We start from the raw sequence: 26,176 nt of genomic DNA on the forward strand, positions 1-26,176 counted from the left end.
GACACTAATTGCATGTGGTTGTAGTTCAGGCCTAAACAGAAGACTGTTTAAAGCAAAGTGACACCACAAATTAAGTTTGTATCCCCACTCCAGAAACACTGTAAAGACAGTGGTTCAGACAACAATTTATTTTCTTTTATTCTATTAAAAGCAGCAGCATCAAATTAGAGAAGAGAGGCTGGAAAAAGACTGAAGATGACATGTTGGCATTATTAGAATACTGCAGATGCTAATTCTTCAGTAACCAACAGGCTTCTGTAATTTATATTTTTAGAGTGTCTTATACTAGATATTGTACTACTTGTACCTCTGTTAATATTTGCTAAGAAATCTGTCACCAAGCACATGAACCACACATTGTGTGGGTTTGCTCATCTTACCACTCAATTTTTAAGCATTCTGTATTAGCTCCAGGTTTTTTTCTAGCACCATTAGCACGTTAAAAAAGGCAAATACTTTGTAAGAACTCTCATATTTAGACCCAACATTATGTGTTAATAATATCCCTCTGTTTTTTTTTCCTTGTATACAGACTGTATGTCCTGCCCAGAGTACAGAACCCTTTGCCTAATTTTATTTAAAGAACCCTGGAAAACGGTGAAATTAACTTCACTTAGAACTCTAGCTGTCTCACAGCAGTGACTGTCATGTAAGACAATGAAGAGACGTCTTGAACCACGCTTCTGTAAGTACACTTTGCTCTAAATCAAAGATTTTGTAATTAGAAAATGGATCTTTATATTTTTAATTTCAAAAATATTAATTTTTATTCTTTGAAAATCTTGGAACTTGCTTAAACAGATTAAGATAGTCACCTTCTTCCCAAAATCAAAAGACTCCCCACTATAAAGTTCAATATTGTCCTATAAAACACTGCAAAGTAACTTGATGCTCTGCTCTGATATATCTTAGAAGCAGTAAAGCTAGTATAATTGGATGATTAAAGAAGGAAAGAGAAGAACAAATCATTTCATAGATGATGAGAAATTGGGGAGTGGTCACTGAAGCTGAGGAAATCACTTAAAATGTCAGAAAACTCAGAAAAAGACATAGGAAGCACAATGTTGGGAGACTGGTCACAAAATACCAGTAGTAGTCATATGAGAGATATCTCTGGCCCAGTGCTTATTTCTACCTTACTCATTTGTTGTCATAATTCCTAAAGGAGGAGTGGAGCATATTGTATCTACATGAAAACTATGAAAACCAAATATACACTGCAAAAATCGTGTCTGGAACATTTATGTATATAAAACCCAAAGGACCATAATGCATAATAATACATCAGAACCTTTGAAAAGCACTGAACATCAACATTTCAGGTAAAGCTACATAGGCAAAGATAGAGACTCAAAAATCTAGCACAGCACAGCACAGTTAACTAGCACATTTTCAGTGATTTTAACTGTATAGGAGTTGCTTACTCACTGGTTTGTAATGTGCATACAAGGAACATCACACAGTTCCTCACAGTGACTGAAATGACCTTACAGAAGCTGGTAATTGCAGATTCCACTTTATGATCAGGCATTTTTTGAAAAAGTTTTTGTTGCTATGAGAGGAGTGGAATCTACATTTGGGTCTCTGACTCTTAAAGCAGATATCAGATGGGCGTCTCCTCAGACAGAAAGGGTAGGAGCAGGAAGAGCCTGTACAAATGTCTGGAAGATCTCTTTCATCTATGAGCACATGAGAGCTGGATCAGGCCCTGCCACCCAAACCCACTGCTAATGCCTGCCTGCAAGACTTTTTCCATGATACGAAAGATAAAATGCTCATTTAAAAACAAAAGGGAAAAAAAAAAAGAGAAAGAAAGGATAAACTACTATAACCAAACATACAAGCAAACCCATTAATTTAAATGCTTCCACATGGAAATATGAAGAAAAGGACTCTCTTACAACTTCTAAGTGATCAGAAGTGAAATTGGAGATATTTCATGGTCTAAAAATCCTAGTCTTGACAAAAGTAAAACTTGCTGTCATTTTCTAGGCAGTAAATGTTTTACTGCTGGGAAAAGATTTTGATGTTTGTAATTTCTATTGAAGAGCACTATGAAGTAGTTAAAAATATTGCCACATCTGAAAAACAGACCAACGGGAAGTATAAGACACTTGTTCATCTGTATTTCTGTGACTTTTCTCACTTGGTATTATTTGCAACCCTACTTTCATGTCTGGCAACAGTGCCAACTCTACTAAGGATCATGTATTACTTTTATCATGTTGATTACATATGTTCACCAGTTTTGCTGCCTATATATGATTACTGTGGTTTGCACATACTTAGTGACACAATCCAGAGCATGACATTTTCACAGAAAATGTGTTTACTGGGAAAGAGCTCCTTAGAAGTTTGCATTCCTTTAAGCTTTGATCTACATGACATCAAGAATCCTACAGTTTGAATATATGTTTACCATTTATATTATTAAGATCTATCTCCTTCTCACTATAGGGCTACTGAACACTAGAAGTCACAAAAAATTTCCTTTTCTCTAAGGTGAACTTAGTAGTAGCTGAATAAAAGAAAACCTCTTAAAATGTTCTCATCTGTGAGTTTAAACTTCATAGTGATTTGGCATTTAAATTCTGTTATTCATCAGCACTTCACAGCAGAACTTGATTTGTCTAAATGGATTTGAAAGCCCACAAGTGAAGAAAATCAGAAAAACCTGGTTTTGAATATCAAAAGATTGTATGTGAAAAGTATTTTTACAGGCTGCACGTACCAGTTTTATTGATCAATTAACTTCTCCCAGAATGAATTTTACTGAGATATATGAAAAGCCAACCCCCTCCTCTGACACTTACTGATAAATGTCTTTTCTGAGCACAGCTCTACCAAGAGGGTTGTCAGCCTGAGGAGCCATAGAGACAGATCCAATCTTGAGAACCAAAGTGTCTTCTTTAATTGATGGATTAGCTGTAGTTAGGAAAAGAGAAAATATGTGTTTGATTGAAAGTCAAATGCACATAGCAGGAACATTGGAAAACTATTTATTTAAAAAATGTTCATAAGAATATTTGCTAAGGATTCAATTTTGCACAGGAGCAACATAAAATCAATAGCCCTGCTGTGATACATAAAGACAAAACTATTGTAATTTAATTTCCTCAGAGTTTTATCACACCACTGAGTCCTGGTCTGTGACTTCTCATTCTCTCTGACACTTTTGGGGGGGTTATTTCAAAATGACTTCAGACATTTTATGACATATTCTTTGTGATCTGTTTGTTTCTCCAATAACTATTTGCTGAAATATCAGCATGTAAACCACTCTGAATTGTGCACCCTTTTTATTATGGGCCTATATCTTTAGATGTAAAACATTACAGGATACCACAGTATAACCATCCTGGTAGCATTTGGAATCGGCTGCAACGCACATGGAAAGTTCAAACACAAGGACTGAAACAAGAGAATCTGAAATCTGACACACATACATAGAACAAGATGTAATGCTGGACAGTAAATTTCACATCAGGAACAAAATTAATCCAAGAAGAAAAAAAATCTCTGCTTTCCACTTATCTCCATAATTTTCAAATTTCAGCCACATGTAAAGTTTCTCAGTTTTAAAAGCAGTGGTCGTATTAGACAAAAACCAAAGTTCTGCCCAGAAATGAAACAGCACCATATTTTTTGTAGAAAGCTAACTCTGTCAGCAGGCACAAACAAAGCACTTGGACAAGGCTGTGCTCAGAAGACTCCATATTAACTAGGAAACTCTTGGGCAGGTGTGAAGCAAGTTCAAAGAGTTCATCATCTGAAGGTTCACTGCAAAACCTGTGTGAGATGTAACAAGGATGGAACGACATAACACCTGCTCCCACACCCAAGGAAGTTCTGCAAGACTCTCATATATGAGTTTTGAAAACAAGATTGCAGTAGAAGGTAGTTCAAATATTTACTGAAGTGTGAAATGTTTGGTGTGGTAAGAACCAGCAAAATCTATACTCTTAAAAAAATGGTTTTTTCAGACCCAGTAATGTCTTGGTGAAAGAGACACCATGCTTTACAGCTAAACACGTATAAAGACAAGTATATTTTCTGAACAGATCTAAGAAATCACAGAAATTCTACAATATTTTCAAACTATTGAAGGGGTACCCCAGTAAATATATGGCAAAGTGGGAACACAAGCTCTGATACACAAGTGTGTTAGCACACAAGCCATCTATTTCAAAGAATCTGATGTACTTACAAAATATAGACAAATCCTTTAGTCCCCCCAAAGCAAAACAAAACTAATTACATATGGTTTGGTTGCTAGAAATAAGACACAAGAGTTAAGCTGATGAAAAACTCAATTTTTTGACTAAATCTGAACTCATATTTTCAAAAAGTAGTAAGGCACTGTACTAAGTACTAGAATACTGCCACTGTACACTTAGGTGTTGGGTATTTGCTTTCCAATACTCACAGAAGATAATAGAGTGATGGTATTAAACAAATATCTGATTATAACTGCAACTCAATTAGGTTGCAGATGCCTTATTCTTGGGAAATGATTCTTAAAATATATCTTAGGCTAAGAATTTTAATTTTTCTCTTACACTTAGCAAAGCAAAATAAGCACAGGGCTACCCATAACAGTCTCTGTTGTGTAAGTATTTTAGGAGATTTTTTTCAAGGCTGGGAATGGACCTTTTGTGTACAGTTTACTGTAGGTCAATAAATAAGCCAATCTTAAATCAGAAAGAATCACGGACATTATTATTATCAGCTGGTTTCTAAAAGATCATATGAATTCATATCTCCATTCATTAACCACACTCTTCAAAATATGGGAGTAATGTAGTAAACAATCATGATCATTGCAGATATTTAAAAATTTGAGGGGAAAAACATCTCTGCTACATTATAAAAACATACTTACAATTTAAGTATATTTACAATATAATACTGTACATACATTACTTTATACTTACAATATAAGTACAATCTAGGAAAATCTTAGAGACTCAAGTGTAAAGATGTTCACAATCTCATTTGGTTTTATTCACTCATTTCAGTCATCTTTTTGCTGAGCTAAATATATTATGCTCTTTTAATCCTTCCTTTTAAGCCTCTTTCTCTAGCACCTAACATTTTTTATACTTTTCAGCACCCTCTCTACTTTTATCAATATCCAGTTTTACAACAGAAGGCAAATTGGACATGATATTCCAGCATCTGCCATATGCAGAAGTACAGATACCTCCCTCATTTCTTTTCCCTCAGTCCAGTGTGACCCACAAGCTGTTTCAGCCACTGTTTCCCAGGATAGTCTCCCCAGTCCTGAAGACCCAGTCTGTGTAAATCTTCCTTGATTTATAACTTTAGCTTTAGAAGATTTACTGTACTTTCTACAAGCAGTATGCAAGCACAGTAACCCAGATTCTTGGCCTCAGGAAATGCTTTCCAACATTTGCTGATGATAGCAGCAATGGTTTTATATTTACTTTCAGACTATTAAACACCAATTTCATTTATTATTCCAAATTGATGAGTTTTTGTGGTTTATTTTTAGATTCCTGGTTAGCCATTTTAATTCATTTAACATTTCCACAGAGAGAGTGCGGGGATGTATTTAAATTAAATACCATGAGACAAAATGTCAAACTCCCTTGAAAAGTCTAAGCATATCAAATCTTTGCAAAAGTTTTATCAACTAAGAATTGAAACCACAATGAAGAATGGAAATCAGATGTTTTTTGAACATCTAATTTCCCATGAAACCATATTTATTATCATGTAAAAATTATGTAATTTTTTATTAACTGAATCATGTAATATTTTTTCCTTTATGTTCTCTGAGGGCGAACAATTAAACTACCTGTCTTAATTTTATTTGAACATTACACTTTTCATTTTACTAGACAAACCTTCAGCTGTCTAAAATCTGTTTTTCCAAGGTGTGTTAAAAATTAGCCTCAGAAGACCAAGATCTCTAAGCACAACTTACTCAGCCTGACTGATTTGAAACTTTAATAGTAAGTGAGGAGGATGTTACAGACCATATGTTATGACAGACTTCAAAGTAGAGAGTCATGCTCATGTGACAAGAATATATCACTTGTACAAATGCAGGACATACATTTATTCAGTGTGCTGCCTTTTCTTTTTCACTATCAACAAATTCATCATGTCCTTTATAGTGATTCCTGATATTTTGCTCCTAGTACGTACAAGAAAGAGTTGCTATTGTCCTCAAACCAGCCAGATGTGGATTTTTTTCTGTCTTTACAACTTCTTATCAGTTTTTTGCAATTTAAAATTTTTACTTATAGTCTTCTGCTATGCAGTAATTCTTGTTCCTACTTGTCATATATTGCTTTCATATATTTAGTTACCTTTACTTCATGGCTGAGTAAGTGTGGACTGTTGGCCAGAGCTTGAAACACCTACTGATGTGTTAACAAATCAAACTCAGAGAAAGCAGCATTGCTTATTGCCAAGGACAGAATGCTGCCCTCAAATCTATCACAAAAAGAAATGTCAATTGGTGCTGCTGCAAAAACTGTGAAACTAAAATACTATAAAATTGTGTGGGTGAAGTCATGCATGCATGTATGCAAATTCCTCAGAAGAAGAAACATGATTTTGATTATTTCAGTGTTTGTCCACCACAGTTCATTGTGGAAGTTGCAAGTAAACAACAGATTTGCTTTTTTTTTAACTATACATGTAAAGCCACAATTACTTGTGGAGTTTGGGAGAAGGACAGTTTTTGTAGCTATCAGTATGCACAGGGTATGAACAGCAGACAACTGACTAGAAGAGAAACTGAAATAATTTTTCTGCTTTTGCTGCAGTGATGACAAATTGAAACACACAAGTCTTATTGGACGGAAAATCTCTCATAGTCAATAAATGATGAATGAGGATCTTATGGAGCCATATCTCCAGAACATTTAACACTCTTCTGACCTAACACAACAGAGATGTGGGCCTTATTCAACTCTTGCTCCTTATTGTTTCTAATTTCTATTGTTCTTGCAGACAATAAGCAGGAGAAGAGAGAAGTAGTTTATTTCATGTTCATAAACAAATGAGACTCTGGGAAAATCTGGGGTGAAAGAAGAAATGAAAGAACAGTACCAATTTTTGTAGTGATGCTACTTCAGAGTTTTCCAGTGGAAGAGTGTACCTGGCTTTCTTATTAACTAGGATAATCATCAGTATTTTGCTTTAAAAGCATAGTTTTTCTTCCTACGTTGCCATTAACCATGGCAATTCTGTTCCTTGCAGGCATTCTTAAGCAAGAAACAGCAAAAAGACAAAGGTTTTTTTTATAATTCTTTTTAATGAAGTATACAGTTACAGAGCTACAAAAACCATACTTTTACAAAAGATTTCCTTGACAGCATGCCCTAGAACTCCCTTCCAACTAGAATCATAATTCTTTCTTGCCAAGACAGCTAGTCTAATTTTATCTTCCTGTGTTTTCAACAATCCCACTTGGAAAATTGTAGAGGATGCTGGCAAAAAACTGATCTGTGCAAATTCTCACTGCGTGCATTTCTTGCAATTAGGTTATGAGAAAAATCTAAAGACTATACTCTTAGGATTATATTGTGTGTTGTATATAATGGTAAAAAAATGCTCTATACCTACTGAACTTGTGTAAATACATCTTGATATTAGTAAAACAACTTTTTTTTAATCTCTAGAAGAATTGTGAGAAGTGAATGTACTCCTATTAGCTGTTACATGGTCTAATTTAACAATCAGCATCTCTGTTTATATATAAAGACTGTAACAGGGATGGAAATATATTTTTATATACAAAGGGAAAACAATATCTTACAGAACAAGTATTATCCATCAATCAAATAGCTATTTATGAACATCTTACCCTACCCAAACTCTGTAAATACCTGAAAGCCTCTTGCACAAGAGAGCTGGAATAGCTTCAACTAAAATGCTAAACTGCATAATCTGTTGGGCATCATCTATAAGGTACATTTTAATAATATTTTCCAAACGAAACTGTCTACTGGCTTTACACATGGTTTTCCAGTTGTCAATGTCCACAAGAGCTAAGGCTCCCTGCTTACACTCCACTGCTTGGACAGGTGTCTATGGAACGCTGCACAGTGTTGCGTAAGCTGACACGGAATCACCACTGCGGAACTGGGTTAAACTCTCTGTCCATAATTTTTGACCATTCTTTCTAAGCAAACTCTATAGGTACCAAAACAAGGATCAAATAAAGAGCTAAAAGGAAATTTACAGCAAATGTGCAGAAGAAGTAGCATGAATGTTAGATGTTTTTTAACTCCGACCTTTAAAACTGAAGCAATGGTCAGTGATTTAACTAAGAGTATTTGTCTACAATACTGAACAGCAAAAAATCTCAAAAATAAAATACTGTACCTTCTGCAATATGATGATCTTCCTCATTTTTGGGGAAGAAGACTCTCATTACACCTGTGTTGATATAAATCAGAGGCAGGTTGCGGGAAGTCAGAGTGTGAGTCCGCATTGGTTGACCCGGTGACTTCCTTTTCTCCTTCTGACTCCTTGGCAACCTGGCCTGAAAAATGCTTGCAATTGCATTTAGCAAAGGAAAACAGAGGACCACATCAAAGGCCTGAGCAGAGAGAAGGATCTCATGGAGAAAATGAGGAGAACCATCAGTGTGACCTTCTGACAGCTTATGGAATGTTCTTCGTTCATTTCTTGATATCAGTTTGTGCCGGACATTTTTTGTCACAGCTTTGGTGTAAGTGAGAGAAAGAAATCCATGTTGCTGGTGTGAACCATCTAAAAGTTTTGCAGTTGTCTGTTTCAAGGAAAAAGAAATAAATAAATAAACTGCTGCAAAAATCTACATGCAACATTCATAAATTACCATATTTCTGGTTATTTAGGATTCTGTATTTTTAGTAGCTTTCTACAGTCATCTAACAGTAAAAAAAAAACAAAACACCTTTCATTTCAGTTTTTCCACACTTCTCTGCATTGGGTCATCTAAAACCACAGATTTCTGAACATATTGTTCTTTTCTAATTACGTATGTTTCACAAAACTCACATCTAATCAGGAAAAAAACCCCATTTATTCAAGAAACTAAATTTGCCAAATCTTTCTGATATTTTTTAACACAGTTACATATTTTGATTCCTCCTTTATTTAAAATATTTGTAGATCTCACTCCCTTTGCATTGTTCCTTCTGTACGTGCAGACACCATAGCTTTTAAAATATCATTTGGGTACTAAGACAGCTTCACCCCAGTTCCATGTGGGTGTATAAACCACCCATAGTCACCTAAAAAGTACTGAACTGGTTTTGCCTCATCACTTCAGAGTATTTAATGAAAAAAGCTGTGTCACATACTAAAGCACATAATTTCATTAGACATTGTGCTGTACTTTAAAAATACTAGATTCCTTTACTTAAGACAGATTTGTCTAGCTAAAGCTGACAATTAAATCCCCCAAGATGAATAGGAGAGCTTATATGTTACCTTTGAAAGATTTTATTCATTTTTATAAATGGAAAAATGTAAAAAAAATATTTTAACAATCTAATAAACATGTTGACAGAATTCTTTAAGATTATTTAAATATCAGTTTAATCATGTAAGGACAAAAAAAGCAACTATGTTTTGCAAATAGCTGCTTCTTTCAAGCACAGAAAAAAGCAACTATGTTTTGAAAGTAGCTGCTTCTTTCAGCATGTTAAATTTGACAGAAATCAATAAAATTTAAACATTGTTAGCAGAAGAACATCTCTTTCTTAAATACACAGGATACATAGTTTAAATGGTGGAAAATTGGAAGATTTTAAAATTAAATTAATTAAAACAAATTGGTAAATTTATTTACTATAAGAATTGAAACAAACAGAATAAGAGAAAGTATTTCCAACTGATTTTCATGATGAGAATAAATCAGACCATCCAGAACTTTCACTAACATCAAGTAATTTCATAGACCTACAGATAAAGAGGTCAATGTCATAACACATGAAGTTCTTCAAGGATAAAGAGGCAAGAAGAAAATTACTTAAATATCTCACATTGAGATATTCTGAATCAGCTAGTAATCTTCCAAGCATTTAAAAGGAAGACTCAATTATGGAATTACTATTGTTGCATTATGTAATTAGAGAAGCAATTTTATAAGGCTGCATAAAGGTATAGTGCAGTAATACCAAGTACTTAAATCCCTAAGTAGATATCAGAATTACACTAAAAAATGCAACATTTAGTACTGGCTTTTACATATTTGGCCTTCAACATACTGTGTGTGCTCACTCTTAATTTAAATGAATCTCACTGATTTCAGTGGTCTGTTGTTATGTACAAGGTTGTGAACCATTAACCCTCATTCCCCATCTACTAAAAAATGACAACTATTACTAAAGGATGAGGTGGAAATAACACAAGTTACATAATCAATATCACCAAGAAATATGCTCAGTACAAAAAAAGAATTAGATGACAAGAAATTTAAGAGTTTTTTTCTCTTTCTTTGTTGGCATTTATTAGTGAAAGTTCTGTATTCAAAAATTTTAAAAATATTCTTACAGAAGGAAAGAAGCCAGAGCAGTTACTGAAAGGATCCTGCTTGCTGATAGGTCGAACCAACAAGGTACGTCTGTTCAGCTTGTCAGTACAGGAAAGGAACACACCTCCATATTGCCCCAGAGACCAAGAATCTTCCCCAAGGCTGGAGGTAATGATCGAGGCATGGAAGATAGGAAGAAGAAAAAGAAACAAAAAAGTTGCTGTAAGCAAAACAAAATTGTTTACATTTAACTTGCGTATTTCGATGTAATTGCAAGATACCTATGCCATACCTTTCCCTAGAAAGCTGAAATTCAATCAGATCAAACAACCAAAAAGAAGAGATTAAAAAAAGTAACTGTAAAATTTTATATGAAAGGACAACCTACAGCAAGAGGTCAAGACACATGAGAATAAAAGTAAAGTAAAATCTGGTGTGTAGAGACTTACCCTGGATTTTCAGCAGACAGCTTTAACAGAATGAGGAGAAAGATTACAAGAACGAAGACACTGCAAATGCAAATCTGTATTCATATGTTACAAAATTGGTATTATTTAAAAAAGTTAGCTTCTAAGTATTAAAATGTGCCTTGTACAGTTCTTGTAACCATTCTTTTTAATACACAGGAGAATAAAGTGAAGTAATTTGCTTAAGAAGACTTATTCAGGTAAGCACCTTAGTTTACTACAGAAATCTCACCAAAAGTTTTTCTCTGCATTGTAGAAAAATTCCTTCAAAATGTCCTGACTGCCAATCTCCCCCTGGCCTGGAAGACAGAAAGTGAACCTTATCTATTCTCTCCTTTAGTTTTAGTCCACAGAGATTTGCACATAGGAAAGGTACTCCAAATAGATTGGAAAATATAAATGAGAACAGTGACAATTTTGTCAAGTGGAGTAAGTTTTGAGTTTGTTGGGGATATCTCTTGGGACTTCACAGAGTCATAGAATATCTTGGGTTGGAAGAAACCCACAAGGATCATCGAGTCCAACTCATGGCCCTGCTCAGAACCATCCCCAGGAGCCACACCATGTCCTCAAGATGTCCAAATGCTTCTTCAACCCTGTCAGGCTTGGTGCTGTGACCACTTCCCTGGGGAGCTGTTCCAGTGCCCAAGCAGCCTCTGGGTAAAGAATCTTTTTTTGATATCCAACCTAAATCTCCCCTGGCACAGCTTCATTCTGTTCCCTCTGGTCCTGTCACTGGATACCAGAGAGAAGAGATCAGATCTGCCCCTCCTCCTCCCTTCATGAGGAAGTTGTAGACAGCAATGAGGTCTCCCCTCAGTGTCCTCTTCTCCAGGCTGGACAGAGCAAGTGACCTCAGATGCTGCTCACATGGCTTCTCTTCAAGGCCCTTCACCCTCTTTGTTGCCCTCCTTTGGATGCTGTCTAGTAGTTTAATAACTTTCTTGTATTGTGGTGCCCAAAACTTCACACAATATTCAAAGTGAAGCTGCCCAGGGCAGAGCAGGGCAGGACAATCCCCACCCTTGCCCAGCTGGTGATGCCATGACTGATGCCCCCCAGGACATGCTCAGCACTCCTGCATGGTGACATGATTTTAAAAGATTTAAAAAAAATACAAATTTTAATTAGAAAATATATAATATTATATTATATACAAACAATAACTACATTTGTAATGTAGGCAACCAGAAAGGAATCAAAATAATTTTTAAGGTAGCTCATCAGGAATAAAATCATAAAGAAACAATGGTAACATTGCTAAGTTAATATGAAATCACCTTCCTATTGTACACAGGGAGCAATAAGCATTCAATAAGACCTTGCAGACATTGGTTCCCAAGTCAAAACAATTTATGCTCCTAAATATTTTAGTTATTTTCAATGCCAACAGCCATGCTGAAGCTCTCAACTACGTTTTTCCACTCAAAGAGTAATGTAACTATTCTATTTTCTCTTAATCTCTTAATTCCTAATGGAATTTGTTGATCTCTAATGGCAAATACTACCCTAGGCGATCAAAGCCTGCACAGGCTCTCTCTCTGTCAAGACTGGTGTGTTCATGGCCAACACAAACTAGAAGATGGCACATGCCATTCTACAGAGCCGTGTGCCAAGTGACACAGTCACCCTGGTGCAGCAAATGATCCAGACAACAAGGCCTTGCAGAGTGGGAAGGCAGACTGAATACACACAATATTGATGATGCACTGCTTGAGATTAATTACTGAAGTTTTACTCAGGTGTCTGCACAGCACTGTGCCATGTGACACAGCAGGGACCATCAGCTCAGCTCTCTTCATTACATTAACTGCTGCTTTGCCACAGCAACAGATGTCTCTGAAAAATGGAGTTGTTCCTCTTCAGCGTGCAAGAGTAATATAGCATAAAGCATTAAACAATGGCACTTGCTAACACAACATGAACCAATATTTCAGGAATTTCCCATTCTAAAGTTAAGCTAAACTCTTTTCTTTTAATGGATCAAGAGAGCAGTAAGTGTGACAAAACCACTCTCCTAAATTTGCAATGATTTCTATGTATTTCTTTGGAATTAGATCTAATTCTGAGGAAACACAATTGTGATTTTTATTACTTAAAAGGTTAAAATAATTTAACTGAAACTGAATATCTACCTTAAATTAAGTTAAGAATTAAGAAGGAAAAAAACCAAAACACCACCTGCCTTTGTCTTTCAGCCTGAAATCAAAGCAGCACAACACACAGGAATTACCTGTTTCTGTAATGGTCAATATTGAAGCTTTCTATTTTACATTTGATTTTGGTGTAGACATCTTGCATATCCACTGAGGCACTGAGATCCTCTAATTCACTGACAATGCAGACTTCTGCAATAGTAAAAAAAAATAAAATTATTAGTTATTAATCTGAAACTTGACGGATTTTAAACATGAAATATATCTGAGATGTTAGATTTTGTAAATAGGATGATGCTATTTCTACTCAGAGTTTTCTCATAAAGCACTTTTTGATTCAAGTGCCACACTAGAATCCAAACCTTTCTATACAAATATATTGAGAAATATATATAAGGGGCTTCTAGTTTAGGTATTTATAGCATAATTCCTAGGGGTGAAAAAAAGAAAAAAATATTTGCCAAGATATTTACTCTAATTATTCTAAATTTTTCTTTCTCTTATACAATTAGGTTTTTTTAAATCAAAGCTTCCAGTAAATTTCTTGAAAACTAGCCTTAAAAATGAGTCACTTTATTTTTTCACATTTCTATGGGCAATAATGTTAATAGATAAGCAGCAGTATTTCCTAGAAAAAAAAAAATTTGAAGTCCTGCAGTTTATGGAATCTGAGTTCCTTTCAAACAATTACTCTTGAATGATAATTCAACTACATCTCAAAGAGAAAAAAAGATAAGCTGTGCACAACACATATTTTACTTTTTAACACAGAAGTTGAAACTTCTCCTCTGAACCCTGCATTAAACTTCCTTTGACTTTAATGATTACATTATAGTGATCATATTAAATTGAAATTTGAAATTACCACTATTAACTAGAATGGACTATATATGGACATACACAAAATATATGACTAAATCATATAAAAATGAAGCATGATTGGTTCTAAGGCAATAAATGCAGCACTCTACAGACATTAACTAACTTATTTCCAATTTAACTTAATCATCTGTCAACAGGGAGGGGAAAGTTTATGTCAAAGAACAACACAGAATTTTAATTTGCATGCAGTAACCCAACTATGTTTTGTTGCTGTTATTTAAGATACAGCTCCAACCCATTATTTCTGTGTTATAGTGTTCAGTAATATTGATACAAGCTCTGAATAGATAATACTGTGCTGTAAAATAGGGTGTGCTATTTAAAACAGTACATCAGGAATTCAAAGGGAATTTAAAATAGTACATTAGGCAGAATAATGCAAAATACCTGTGCCGTTATTTCTAGGATCAGGAGCAAACAATTTTACAGTAATTTTTGGCAACATCCACTGCATCCATAGGCTGACACGTCCACTTGAAACTCCAATATTACTTGTTGTTTGTTCCAAAGTAATGGAGTCTGAGAATGGAGAATCATCACCACCCTGAAGAGAATCGCCCTACAAAACAAAAGCAATAGCTAAGGAAAAAAGAAGCATTGCTTTTCGCCACTTCTGGGGTTTTTTTTCTATCTCAACTGATATGGATGCACAAACTATAGAAATACAGATTCCCAACCAGTATATTTGAATTAAGCTATTTGTAACACCAGGAAAAGATAAACCAAGTATTTTTTCTTTTCTCTGGTAGAGACAACAGACTATGGCAAAGACAGAATGGTGAAACTGTAAGGTTTTATGACAGGTCTCCTTGCATAGCAGACTTGCCTTATTAATGCTACACTATGGAAACACTATCATCAATTTAAAACAAAGGCTAATAGGAATATTTGGAGATGCAATAGCAAAAGGGGTATGGAGGCCTGCAGATATCTGAAAGGCAAAAGAAGGAAGAGTCACTGGAAGCACCAAATGAAGAGCCACCCAGCAAGGCCATAATACCTACACTATGTACACACTGCGTTTGAGCCAACTTTTTCCCCCCTTGTATGTGCTTCCCTGTAATTTTGGAAAAAAAAAATCAGAAAATAATCGCTTCCTGTAAGAATTGGCAATATTTTATTTGCCACTTCCTAAATACTTCTGTTTAAAACATTATTGTCACTTGTAATATTCTTAAATGTATGAAATGTTGACAAATGAGCTTGTGGAAGCTTCTGTGCCATCAGTTATCTCTGTTTCTTCCCTAAAATGTTAAGGGCTCAATAAAGAATGCACAAAGATTAATGTTTTAGGAGAAGATGATGACAAATGAAAGCTATACTGAAAATTCTGTTATGAGGGCTTATTAGAGCAATGCAAGCATGTTCTGATAATATTTACCAGCCAAAGGACCTCAACCTGCTCCTTTGCTGGATCTTCCAGATAGGGAAAGAAAGACGCAAACATATAACTGCTCATCAGCCCCCAGTGTTTACAGCCTATTAAACTGAATGCAAGAGACACATAAGTCACTAGTATCATCCAGAAGCTCCTGATATCCAGAAGCATCTCCACTTGCAACTCCACCATGTGTTGCAAATTTTCTTCATTCAAGCACAAAGAAAGGAAAAAGGTTTAGTCACTTTGATCCACTAAGACCAAGCTGTTTCTAAGATTAACAGATCAATAAATATCCAAAGTCTTATCTTTCATTGAAGGTTTGTGGGATTGGGCATTGTAAAATATGATGAACAACATGTTTGAGATTTATCTAATTAAAAGCCAAGATTATTTCTATGGAGACACCTCAGAAGGCAGATCTACACAGTAAGCACAACAATTGGACTGAAACCATTTTAATCTGTCAGGCAAGAGTCAGAATTCATTTCAACTTCAGATGCTCATGAAAGCTTGCCTTCAGCAGCAAAATTAAAGTCTGACAGTACTTGCCTCATTTTGTAGCCCAAAGCTGGAAAATGCAAGTATGGAAGTTCTGTTAGCAATCTATTTTCTGGATGGGTAGAACCTAGCCCAAACCTAATGACATAGCTCATATGGAAGCATTTATGATGACAAATCACATTTTCATTCAACTCAGGCCTACAATTTAATTATAGGTTTCCTAAACTATAAGAGGACCCAGAAATAGCAAAGGTACTTTATCTGCATGCAGTAACCTTTACCCTTGAAAAGCTTAGTGATACTACAATTAGGAAGACACCATCTACATTGTCAATAGCTGACTCAAAGAACTTTCCATTCCAGATACTCATTTGTATGAGGAAGGGAAAGCTTGTCCAACTAACTAGTGTATGCTTCAAGAAAATAACACCTAAACATGAGACTACAATACCTGCACCAGCTTAACAGATATAATATGATGTGATGCAATGAAAATTAAGATCCAGTTCACCTTCAATCATCTATAGTGACAGTGGCTTTGCGTGAATCAAAATGCATGAATAAAAACAAGTATATTTCTATTTATTTTTGTTTATCTTACATAAGGCATTATTGCTTACAGCTCTGAACAGATTACCTGAAGAGCCACAGGTGATCATCTGTGGAAAAACTGTTAGACTCCTGAGGTCCAAAAAGCATTTGCTCCCTATCACATTCTAAGCGAACTAACCTCCTCACACAATCCCACTTGAAATATCTCACCAAATCATGGACTTAGCATCATCCTCTTGCTTATAGTGTTTGTTTACTCTTCCTCTTCTGTTTTACTCTTACACTGCCTGCAAATTTAATTATTAAATATAGCAGGACCTGTCTCCTGCTGTGTATCTAATAATATTTAATGCCTGCCACAGCAGGACATGTCAATGGAGAAACCTCAGATAGCTCATTTCACTATGATGCATCTAGCTCCCAAACTGGAGTGGCACATTGAATATATGGCACCCAACAAAATGAGGCAAAAAAAAAAAAAAAAAAAGGGCAAAACCTGCTAAATAACACATTCAGGGCAGAGGTTAACTTCCTTCTCACAAGCTGTGACTTGCATTTCCTATTTGCTTCTCCAGCAAAATCCTTCCTGCCTCTGGCCTTTTTGTCCAGATTTTGAACTCTTAATACTATTTGCTAACAGTGTCCTTGCAAGATATTTCCTACTATGTCCACAAAGAGCTCTTCTCTCTCCAGTGCCACTTAATTGTCCTACAAGGCAGCACTAAATGACAGTGACACGAGAGTAAATATCTTTTCAACATTGTAAACAAAATTCAGTTTTCTTCAAGGATGCCAGCACCTGTCCTTGGAATGAAAAAGTTCCAAGGGGAAAGCAGCCTTGGGGAGTGTCAGGCCTGCAAGCTCCCCAGCAACTGAAAGGATGCAGGCAGAGCAGTCACTTGTCCAGTGGTAACCAGTGTTAGTCCTTGCTTCTCCTGAAATGGCAGGCACCAGTAATAAGACAGTGACATAACCCAGCCATTTTGCTGTCCCCAACTATCCCTGTGAACCCTCTGCAAACACTAGCCTGCCTTCCTTCAACTGCTCTGCTCACTTGTAAAGCAATGAAAGGTCAGAGTGAAAAATGTGTCCTTCCAAACCACAATGCTTTGAGACTCCTATCTCCTGTTTTAATGAGTCTTTATTTGCAATGTCCTCATTGTTAGAGGACATCAGAGAAGCCTCAACCTATTTCATGACTTGAGATTTCACGCCATGAGAATGGCATTAGTTCTGATCATTTCAATTTCTGACAATCAATTCCTCTCTGTTTCTTTTGTATAACATCCACACAGCTTCTTTGACACTCTGCCTTTCAATAGCTTCCCTCACCTTCATAATTTGCCTTTGAATGATCGCCCTAAAAGACGATGATTCAGTGCTGGACTTTCACTTTATCTGAGACGACCTTTCTCATCAAAACTCACATGTTCTAAAAAGATGGTGGAGTCAACAGTACTTTGGTCAGATCCCTTCAGCAGGGCAGATCTGAAGGAAGGAGCCAGCCAAAGAGAATTTCCCTGTGCTGAGATCTTCAGATGGATTTCACAAAGTATCAAGACATAAAAGCCAATTAAGGTAAGAAAAGAGAAAAACAATACTTTGATATTTATTTACAGTTCAAGCCATATTTATTTACAGTTCAAGCCAATGTTCTTGACAATGATGATGTTCTGTGGACTCTTTTGTGGCTCTCTATTCCCTGCATTCTATAAAAAGCTTTCATTTTCTTTTCTTTTTTTTTTTTTTTTAATCTGAGGAATATTTCAAGTTCTGCTTGTACCATAAACACGCTTCATTTGCCAAACTGTAACTTAAAAATTGTGATGGAATGGGTGGGAAGGAGAGACAGTCTCTTCTTGTGTTCCACACATACCCCCAATCTCCCACTGAACATGTTCCAAAATGGATTTTGAATGAAAATCAACTTTGTTCTAAAATTTTGGCAGGTCTCTACATTTCTGATAGTTGAAAAAGCAGTAAACAATAGCTGATTAAACTTAAAGGGGTACACTTAACAGCAAATACGTATTGCCACCATGATAATTTATTAATTTTATAATTGGATTCTTTTATTTCTGTAATTTAATGTTTTCAGCTGTTTCATGTACTTTGTTAGGGTTTTTCTCCACAGAGAGCTATTTTTATTTCGTGGTTTGAGCACAAAGATAACTTTACTGTGAAAAAAAGTCACACTATAATTTTCCCACACTCCTTTTGGATTATTTTTCTGAAGATATTAAATTATGTCTAATGCCTCTTAGAGAATCAGTCAGTTGATAATTTTGGCACACGGTTACTTAAAACTGGATTTGTGAGATTTCTGAAGAACAGCATTTACCCTAGAGTTACAGATACCAACCCAGATGTATCATTAGAAGCTGGACCTGCAATTGCCAGGGTTTGGAATTCATTCTACCACACAGGCTGAAAATCTCAACAAGGGTCTCAACTCCCTCGGGCTTCACCTCACCTACAATCCTGTGCTTGGGTTACTGCTTTCCCCCCAGAATTCCAGGTGACTTGGCCTCACTCCCCCTTGGAATGGCAGCGGGTCAGTGCAGCCAACACTGGGTTGGGCTGTGGTGTCCAGCGCTGATCTCCTGCTGGCAGCCATGGCAGCTGCAGAGCTGGTCCAGAGACAGCCCCAGCTGCTCAACACCCTGTCCCTGGCAGAGGGACACAGCGCTGCCTCTGCCCCCTTCAACAGTTTAACTTCAACATACTACCTATACTTTTTCTGCAGTGAAAACCTGTGTAAACAGCTGAACTGGCCCACTCCCTCTGCCAGGGGTAGATGCTCCTCTGAAAGACAGAACATGTTGTATGACTGTCCTTTGGGAGGCAAACAAATGGAAGAGACTGCATTTCCTCTTAGCCCTCTGTTCATGGTACTGTAACCACAACCATTAGGCAAAGCCAAAGGGCCTGAAAAACAGATGGTCTGAAGTAGCTAACATATTTTTTTTATTTTTTATAAGCTCAAATTCACAGAAAATTTTTGCAGTAAAAAACTAAGAAACTGAAGTGAGACGGAAGACTCTTGTTTCTCATCCAGTTTCAATTGTCATTTTGGATTTTCAGCACCCAGCACGTTATTGTTAAATATGTTTATGCATTACTTTTCTGCTCTGTTTCCAGATCTACTGAAAAATCAAGCCAGAGTCAGAAACTCTGAACTATTTTCCCACAACTTCTCATGCCAAGTCCTAAAATATACAATTTAATTCTTTTACCAATTGTTGCAAATTGACCAATATACTGAGTTTATTTTCTTACCAGAATTTATCTTTGTTCATCAGGAAGATCCAAACATATGAGGCCTTCATCCTTGGCCTGCCTAAAGCTCAGGGATGATCGCAGTTTAGCCACACTAATGCTATGCCTTATCAAAATAACTTCTGCGTTCTTGCTCAATCACTGAGTTTCCCCAAGGACTAAACACTTCTACCACTGTTTGTACTTAAGTAAACAGTAACAAGTGGCCTGTTGCAGTCTGCACTACCTTACCTTTTCCAAGGCAGGGATGGTAAAAATGATTAACTGTTTCCAGCCTCCAGTATTTAAGCCTCTCACTCATGTTTCCCTGTCCGACCACCACCCAGGCTAAAAGTCAGTAAGCCTAGGTAGCTTTATCCACGTCAAAACATGGTGCTCACATCATGTTGTCAGCAAGAAAAGAATTAGACACAGCTTAAAATATAAATCATCCACAAATCACATAAACAAATTACCTTTTTTTTTTTTTTACTATCTGATATAAATAGTTGTGCAAGTTTGCTTTCTTCTTTTATAGCAAGTCTGTTGCAGCTGAAAGAAGCTTTAAAAATAATCATGTGTCTCCCACAGAGCAAAACACAGCAACTATAAAATCTCTAAACTTAAAAAATCCCATAGCTATGGCAGCAAGGCTGTTTTTGTTTGACACATTTCAAGATGTCAAGGCTCAAAATTATAGATATATATAAACAAAATACAGAGTCCGATAAAAAACTAAATTCTGGAAAATTTCCCCAAGACAAACCTACAGAAATATATATTATTATTTAATCAATCTATTCTAATATTGTCCCTTGTTCACTAATTCACTAAATTTCATTTAGATAATTTAGAATTTTTAGAAGAAGAAATTTTCTAGCCAGTGTATAACATTTTTTTGAGAATACAAAGAAAATTAAATAAATAATGAAGAATATTTTGCAAAAGGGTAGGATATGAACACTGAACTTGGACCCATATTACTAAAATAATCTTGGTAACACATGGATTAAAACATCACTGAGTAGTTTCAATTAATGCTCCAAGTACAATATGTACTCCAAATACTGCTGTCTATATAGATGAGCAAAAACAAATTGTTACTTATAAAGCTGATGGTTTCTGATTGTAATGAGAAATTAATTTGATGTAAGTAGGGGGAAAACCACTATTTTTGTGACCATATTGTTTTCTTACTATTATTGCTTACCTTCAATTCTGTATCCATGGCAATACTTTTCACAATTAACATCATGCACACGTAGATATACACCAAAGACAAGGCTATTCAAATATTCTACAAACATTTTAGTGAAACAACTTAAGAACTGAAACTCTAGCCCAAACACCTTTTAATGTCAGCTGTTTCTTTGGGGTGTGTGTACAACGCATATAAAAGTAGGCACTAGCAATCACCATTTCATCTTCTCCAAACCTGAGAAATAATATAAACTATACAGAGGGCTAAGACAATCCTGGCCAAAAGCTGAATATATATTGCAATCAGAATCCAAATTACTATATATCTGCTTGTGTTCCAGAACTGTTCAATGACGTGTCCCTAAAGTTGCTGGGGCTATCCTGAGACTGAAAGCCAGTCATTCAGAAAAGCCTCCCTACATCCTTATAGATTTATGTTAAAAACAAAGCACTGAATACATGTGATACCTTGGTATACCTTCAATTCATTTGACACATTTTTGATGTGCTATTGGAGCATAAACAAGGTCAAATCACTATTTTAACTTGTAAACCTGACAGGGGCACTAAGAAAACCACAAATACTATGCCTGTGCAGTTGCAAAGCTTCCTGTGACCACCCATTCTACTCTATAGCAGCTACCTGGTGACTTCTGGCCAATGTTTCCCATGGGTGAAGTTTAACACAGCATTCATGCCGATAAAAGCATTAGCCTGCTTTCCTCATGTGGCACAGGACTCCTCTCCTTGCCTTGAATATTTTACAGTCTCAGGCAAACACTGACATGATGATCAGGTACCAGCTCTCTCCAGGCAGTTACACAGTGTTATAAATTAAGGAAGCAGAAATACATAAACCCAAGTAGCCAATCTTGTATGTACCTGAAGATGCATACCCAAATGCTCATGTGACAGAGCCACAAAAGCAGGGTGAGACATGGACAGCTGGGACAGGGGAATGCACTGAGCTCCAGGAGTAGGTCACAGATGGCACTGTGGTTCAACAGTGGCTGGATGGAGGTGGGGTGAGCACACGGCTTGGTCCAATGCCAACTCTGGAAACCTTCAAAGCCCAGTACCTCTCCTGGTTGCCAATGCAATTTACACACAGCAGCTCTCTACTGACCCAGCCATCAGAGTTACTGGCTGACTACTTGGAACAGCTCACAAGCAGCACAGGTATCAGAGGTATCTTCAAAACAACACTTACTATTCTGCTAATTCTGGACTTGAAAAACGGCTTATGCTTCTTGACCCGAACACACTAACCACCGTTTTCTGCCACAAGATAATACACGCTCACTTCAAAGAGAAACAATAAATTTATTATACAATAGAAACAATAATAAATATAGCCCAATACAGCAAATATTTTTTCTCTCTTTTGTTCCACCAAAATGAGTAATAAAATACTGTTCACTAGTTTACTGGGGCAAGCCACCTGGACTCTACTACTCTTCCTGATTTTTCTGATTCTTCCTCGACTGCACACCACTACATTTCATAGGTCAGAAATCACACTACACATTCTTTTAAGAAATAAAAATACCTCTGTAGTGGTTCCAATGTCAGCAGATGGGCTGTATGTACTGGTATCTGGTGGAATGGTACCAATGCTACTTTTAACTGGGGAGCTAGGAGGAACAGCTCCTGTCATGGTTTCAGTATAGACAGAAGATACAGATTGATATAGAACTCCTTTCCTCTGAATTTTATTCCAAACTTTACTTGTGATCTCAGCCAGTTGATACAGAAGCTGCACCTAAAGGAAAAAATAAAACTTAATTTTAGGATGAAGCTTTTCTTAACAAGGTGAAGGAAAAATCATCAAAGTCCTCCACTGAGACTTAGAACACAGTAGAACTGAACTTCTCACCATTTAGAATGTTTTGATAAGCAAATACATTGCAAAGAAAATAATTAACACCATTTACAGGATATTGACTTTGATAAAAATAATCTATTCTTTGCATAAACATATGGCACATAGCTCAAAAAAACTATAACATGGTCTTGTAAAACTTCTACTAACAAAAATTATAACAATTAAGCAAAGGTAATTTAGCATATATTTCATAGATATAAATACTGTCTCTAGGAAAAGTAATGTAAACTTTATAAAATATTAACAATGCAAAATTAATCACTCCAATTCTACTAAAATAATGATCCCATGCAGCATGTGAAACTGATCTGGCTTTGGAAGAACATTCACTACCAAACTCAACAGTCTCCCGGCATATGTCATTCCAATATTTAGAAACACACTGTTTAACTTGCACATTGTTTGAGTCAGTTCTAAGATATTTACATAAGTTTTTGTAAATAGGCATTAATCATGGAATTTGTATGACAACATATTGGAATATAGTGTATAAAAAAAAAGGTCAGTGAAAACTGAAAATAATATATAAGCAGATTCACAGCTGGATACCATACCAAAGTTGCCATTATAAAAAATTTAAATTCTCATATTTATAAGAACTTTAAGCCTCAGGACACTTTTGCTCTATGAAGCTGGCTTCTTATGTGGGCAGAACAGATGCAGAAAAACACTGCTGTCAATCTATATTTGATATAAAACAGTACTTGATATTGTGCGTGAGAATGTGTGATGAAGTCTCAAAATATATGGTGCAGTCTTTTCTTAAGAGGTGAAATGCTGGAATTTTATAAAAACCTTCTTAATTCAACTTGGATTTTCTTTTGAAGTTTCAAGGTTTACACAGAGCAGGTCACATAATCTTTTGACAGAATTTTCCTTAGAGAAAATAAACTTCACAGTACATTTTTTTCCCCTTCATATACAGAGCAATCTACAGCCAAACAGCTCTGGCTCTGGTGAAGAACTCCTTCAGTTATGCTCTAAAGTATTTTGTGTCTGTAGCACTCTGATAGGCACTGGTAACTTTTAAATTCCCAAATTCAAATTTCTAAGTTTTCCCGAGTCTTTTCCATGTAATGCAGGAAGCTCAAATAATGTCCTAATGCAACTAACTAATGGAATGTCCACCCAATTGATTGACTAGTATAACTTTAACTGGTGTTGACACTTTGCTGGCAAAATTATCTCTAGAAATTTAATAGGATACAGGCAGATATCCAAATCATACAAGCCAGCAATTTCCCCATGTCCCAGTTTTTTTCCAAGAAACCAAAAGACAACGTAATCTATGTTTTTATGTTTTAATGAAGCAGGCCTTTCAGCAAATTATTTATGCTATTGTTCCTAAAGGCAGAAAGTAATGCAAAAGAAGGAATTTGTGTTTACATGTATGTTCACATACAAGGCGAAGAGGTTTGTCATCAATTAATCCAACACTGAAAGGTTCAAATCTTACTGGGATTTCAGTAGTCATAACCATTACAGCTAATAATTACTTATCTTGTCAGGGAGACTTTTTAAATCGCTTAGGCTAGAATCTCTCCAGCCACCTTGAAACAGTGGTTATTTCAGACAGCAGTAGCCATGTCTCTGAACATCACCAGCAACCAGCCAACCAAGCAGTATGATCAAAATATCCCAGTCTGAAGCTAGGGACAAAATAAGCTTGTAGGTACGTGGTTTGTAGTAATGGGGAATGGGGCTGTGGCCAAGCCTCATCCCCAATGGGCTACAGCTGTGAAAAAAAATATGAACAGTACTGAAGGCAATGAGCCATGGAGGGCCCAGGTGCACTGAGCAATCACCAAAAGGAACAGAGGGCACAAAGGAGCAATGCATCAACATGAGGGGTATAAAAGGCTGGGCTAAAGAACAAGAAGGGCAGATGCCGGCAGCCTTCTGAAGTGACATGATTTTACTCTGTATGGACAAATGCTTAAAGCCTTCTGAAATTGCATGGTGATCCTCTGTGTATCGTGGCCATCACAACTGCAATGTAAGTTCAGCAAGTTCTGTTAGAGGGAGATGATTTTCACAGAGTTATGTCAAAAGGTGAAAATACCAAAAAGCCTCAAAATAAAGCCTCATTAAAACAAATTAGATGGCACATGTCTACATGGAAATAAAATTTCAAAACTTTGATAAAGTCACATCTTCGGTAAATTATTTTTAACGCACTTTATTTCATTCCATTGGTTGTTACTGACTAAATTGGAAGGATTCCTTTTTCTCTTATTGGTTGTGTGCTTTCAAATGTGTAATCTCAGTATTTTACAAATACATTTCTGATTATATGAGAAGGGCTAGTATAAGTGTAAGGCTTCTCTCCTTTCTAAGTGTTTTTGAGCATGTATAATAATTATTTTTAGAACATACTATTTAAGAGAAGAAAAATGGTAGGACAAAAAGGGTAACTGCCAGTATTTGTTAAAAAAGGCTTCCCCCTCTCACTGCTTCCACTCTCTCCTCAACAAAACCACACATAACTCAATAAGACCCCACTGACTACTTGTCAAAATCTGTAAAGCTCAATATGTTACAGCATTTTATACTTAAAAAATAACATATTACTACAAAATTGAAAACTACGACCAAGGACAGCATCTGGCAATTTTGCACACTGGAAGTACCTACTGACTTTACAACCACCAGAACATGGTTTCACATTAAATCATAATAGTCATATAAATATAATACTTCACCTTTGCTACCATTTAACAAATTCACCAAATTTCACCTAGTTGGAGGCTGTCATCTACAGAAAAAATACAGCCTGTCACTGTAAGGAATCAAATTTCACACTGTGAATTTATGACTATCAAATGCTGTTTATGGAACTGCATTTTGCATCTTCTATCCTTCGACATCTGGTTCAAGAAGACTGATTGCCTTTTTTCTTCCCTTTTGCATAAGAAAAGAAGAAAGGACAAGTAAGGCACATGTAAAGGAGAAAAGGCATTTCCAGAATCTTTAGTAAAATCCAATAATTTCTCTGCATCCTTTCAGTCATTAGAATAATTCAGTAAGTTAGTAACATCACAGTGTACAAGCACACCCTTTAAGACAACAACATTTGATCTAATATTCCATATTACAATTTCATTTTAACAGTTCACTAACAGCATATAATACAATTTATATGTAGCTTAGAGTTTCAGTTTTTTAGTGGAAATATTTTCTTACAGTTTGCAAAACAAATTACTTGATTACACTTTAACAGGAATGCTTGAAAAATATTGTATTTTTCTATTTTCTTTTTAGTTCTCAACTCACATTGAGGTAAGACTTGCACTTATACAATGCCATTCCAATTTTAATATTATTAAATACCTACTATACTTGAAATTACAGCAAACTAGGTCCAAGTAATTAAAATATAAGATGTGCCTT

The 26,176-nt window shown here is 35.9% G+C and overlaps 1 protein-coding gene across 1 annotated transcript in view; it reads right to left on the bottom strand.

The window, feature by feature from the left end:
* The window catches only part of VPS13B (vacuolar protein sorting 13 homolog B), a 429,559-nt gene that overhangs the window by 170,274 nt on the left and 233,109 nt on the right, over positions 1 to 26,176 (bottom strand). Inside the window, exons 25-30 of the mRNA XM_059490125.1 lie at positions 22,451 to 22,663; positions 14,397 to 14,568; positions 13,205 to 13,319; positions 10,525 to 10,666; positions 8,365 to 8,773; positions 2,814 to 2,925 (exon numbers count right to left, since the gene is read on the bottom strand). Coding sequence (XP_059346108.1) covers positions 2,814 to 2,925; positions 8,365 to 8,773; positions 10,525 to 10,666; positions 13,205 to 13,319; positions 14,397 to 14,568; positions 22,451 to 22,663 — 1,163 coding nt within the window. The remainder of the gene's footprint in view (positions 1 to 2,813; positions 2,926 to 8,364; positions 8,774 to 10,524; positions 10,667 to 13,204; positions 13,320 to 14,396; positions 14,569 to 22,450; positions 22,664 to 26,176) is intronic.

The sequence above is a fragment of the Ammospiza nelsoni genome, chromosome 1 (genome assembly GCF_027579445.1).
Source record: "Ammospiza nelsoni isolate bAmmNel1 chromosome 1, bAmmNel1.pri, whole genome shotgun sequence".
In the NCBI taxonomy this organism is placed as follows: domain Eukaryota; kingdom Metazoa; phylum Chordata; class Aves; order Passeriformes; family Passerellidae; genus Ammospiza; species Ammospiza nelsoni.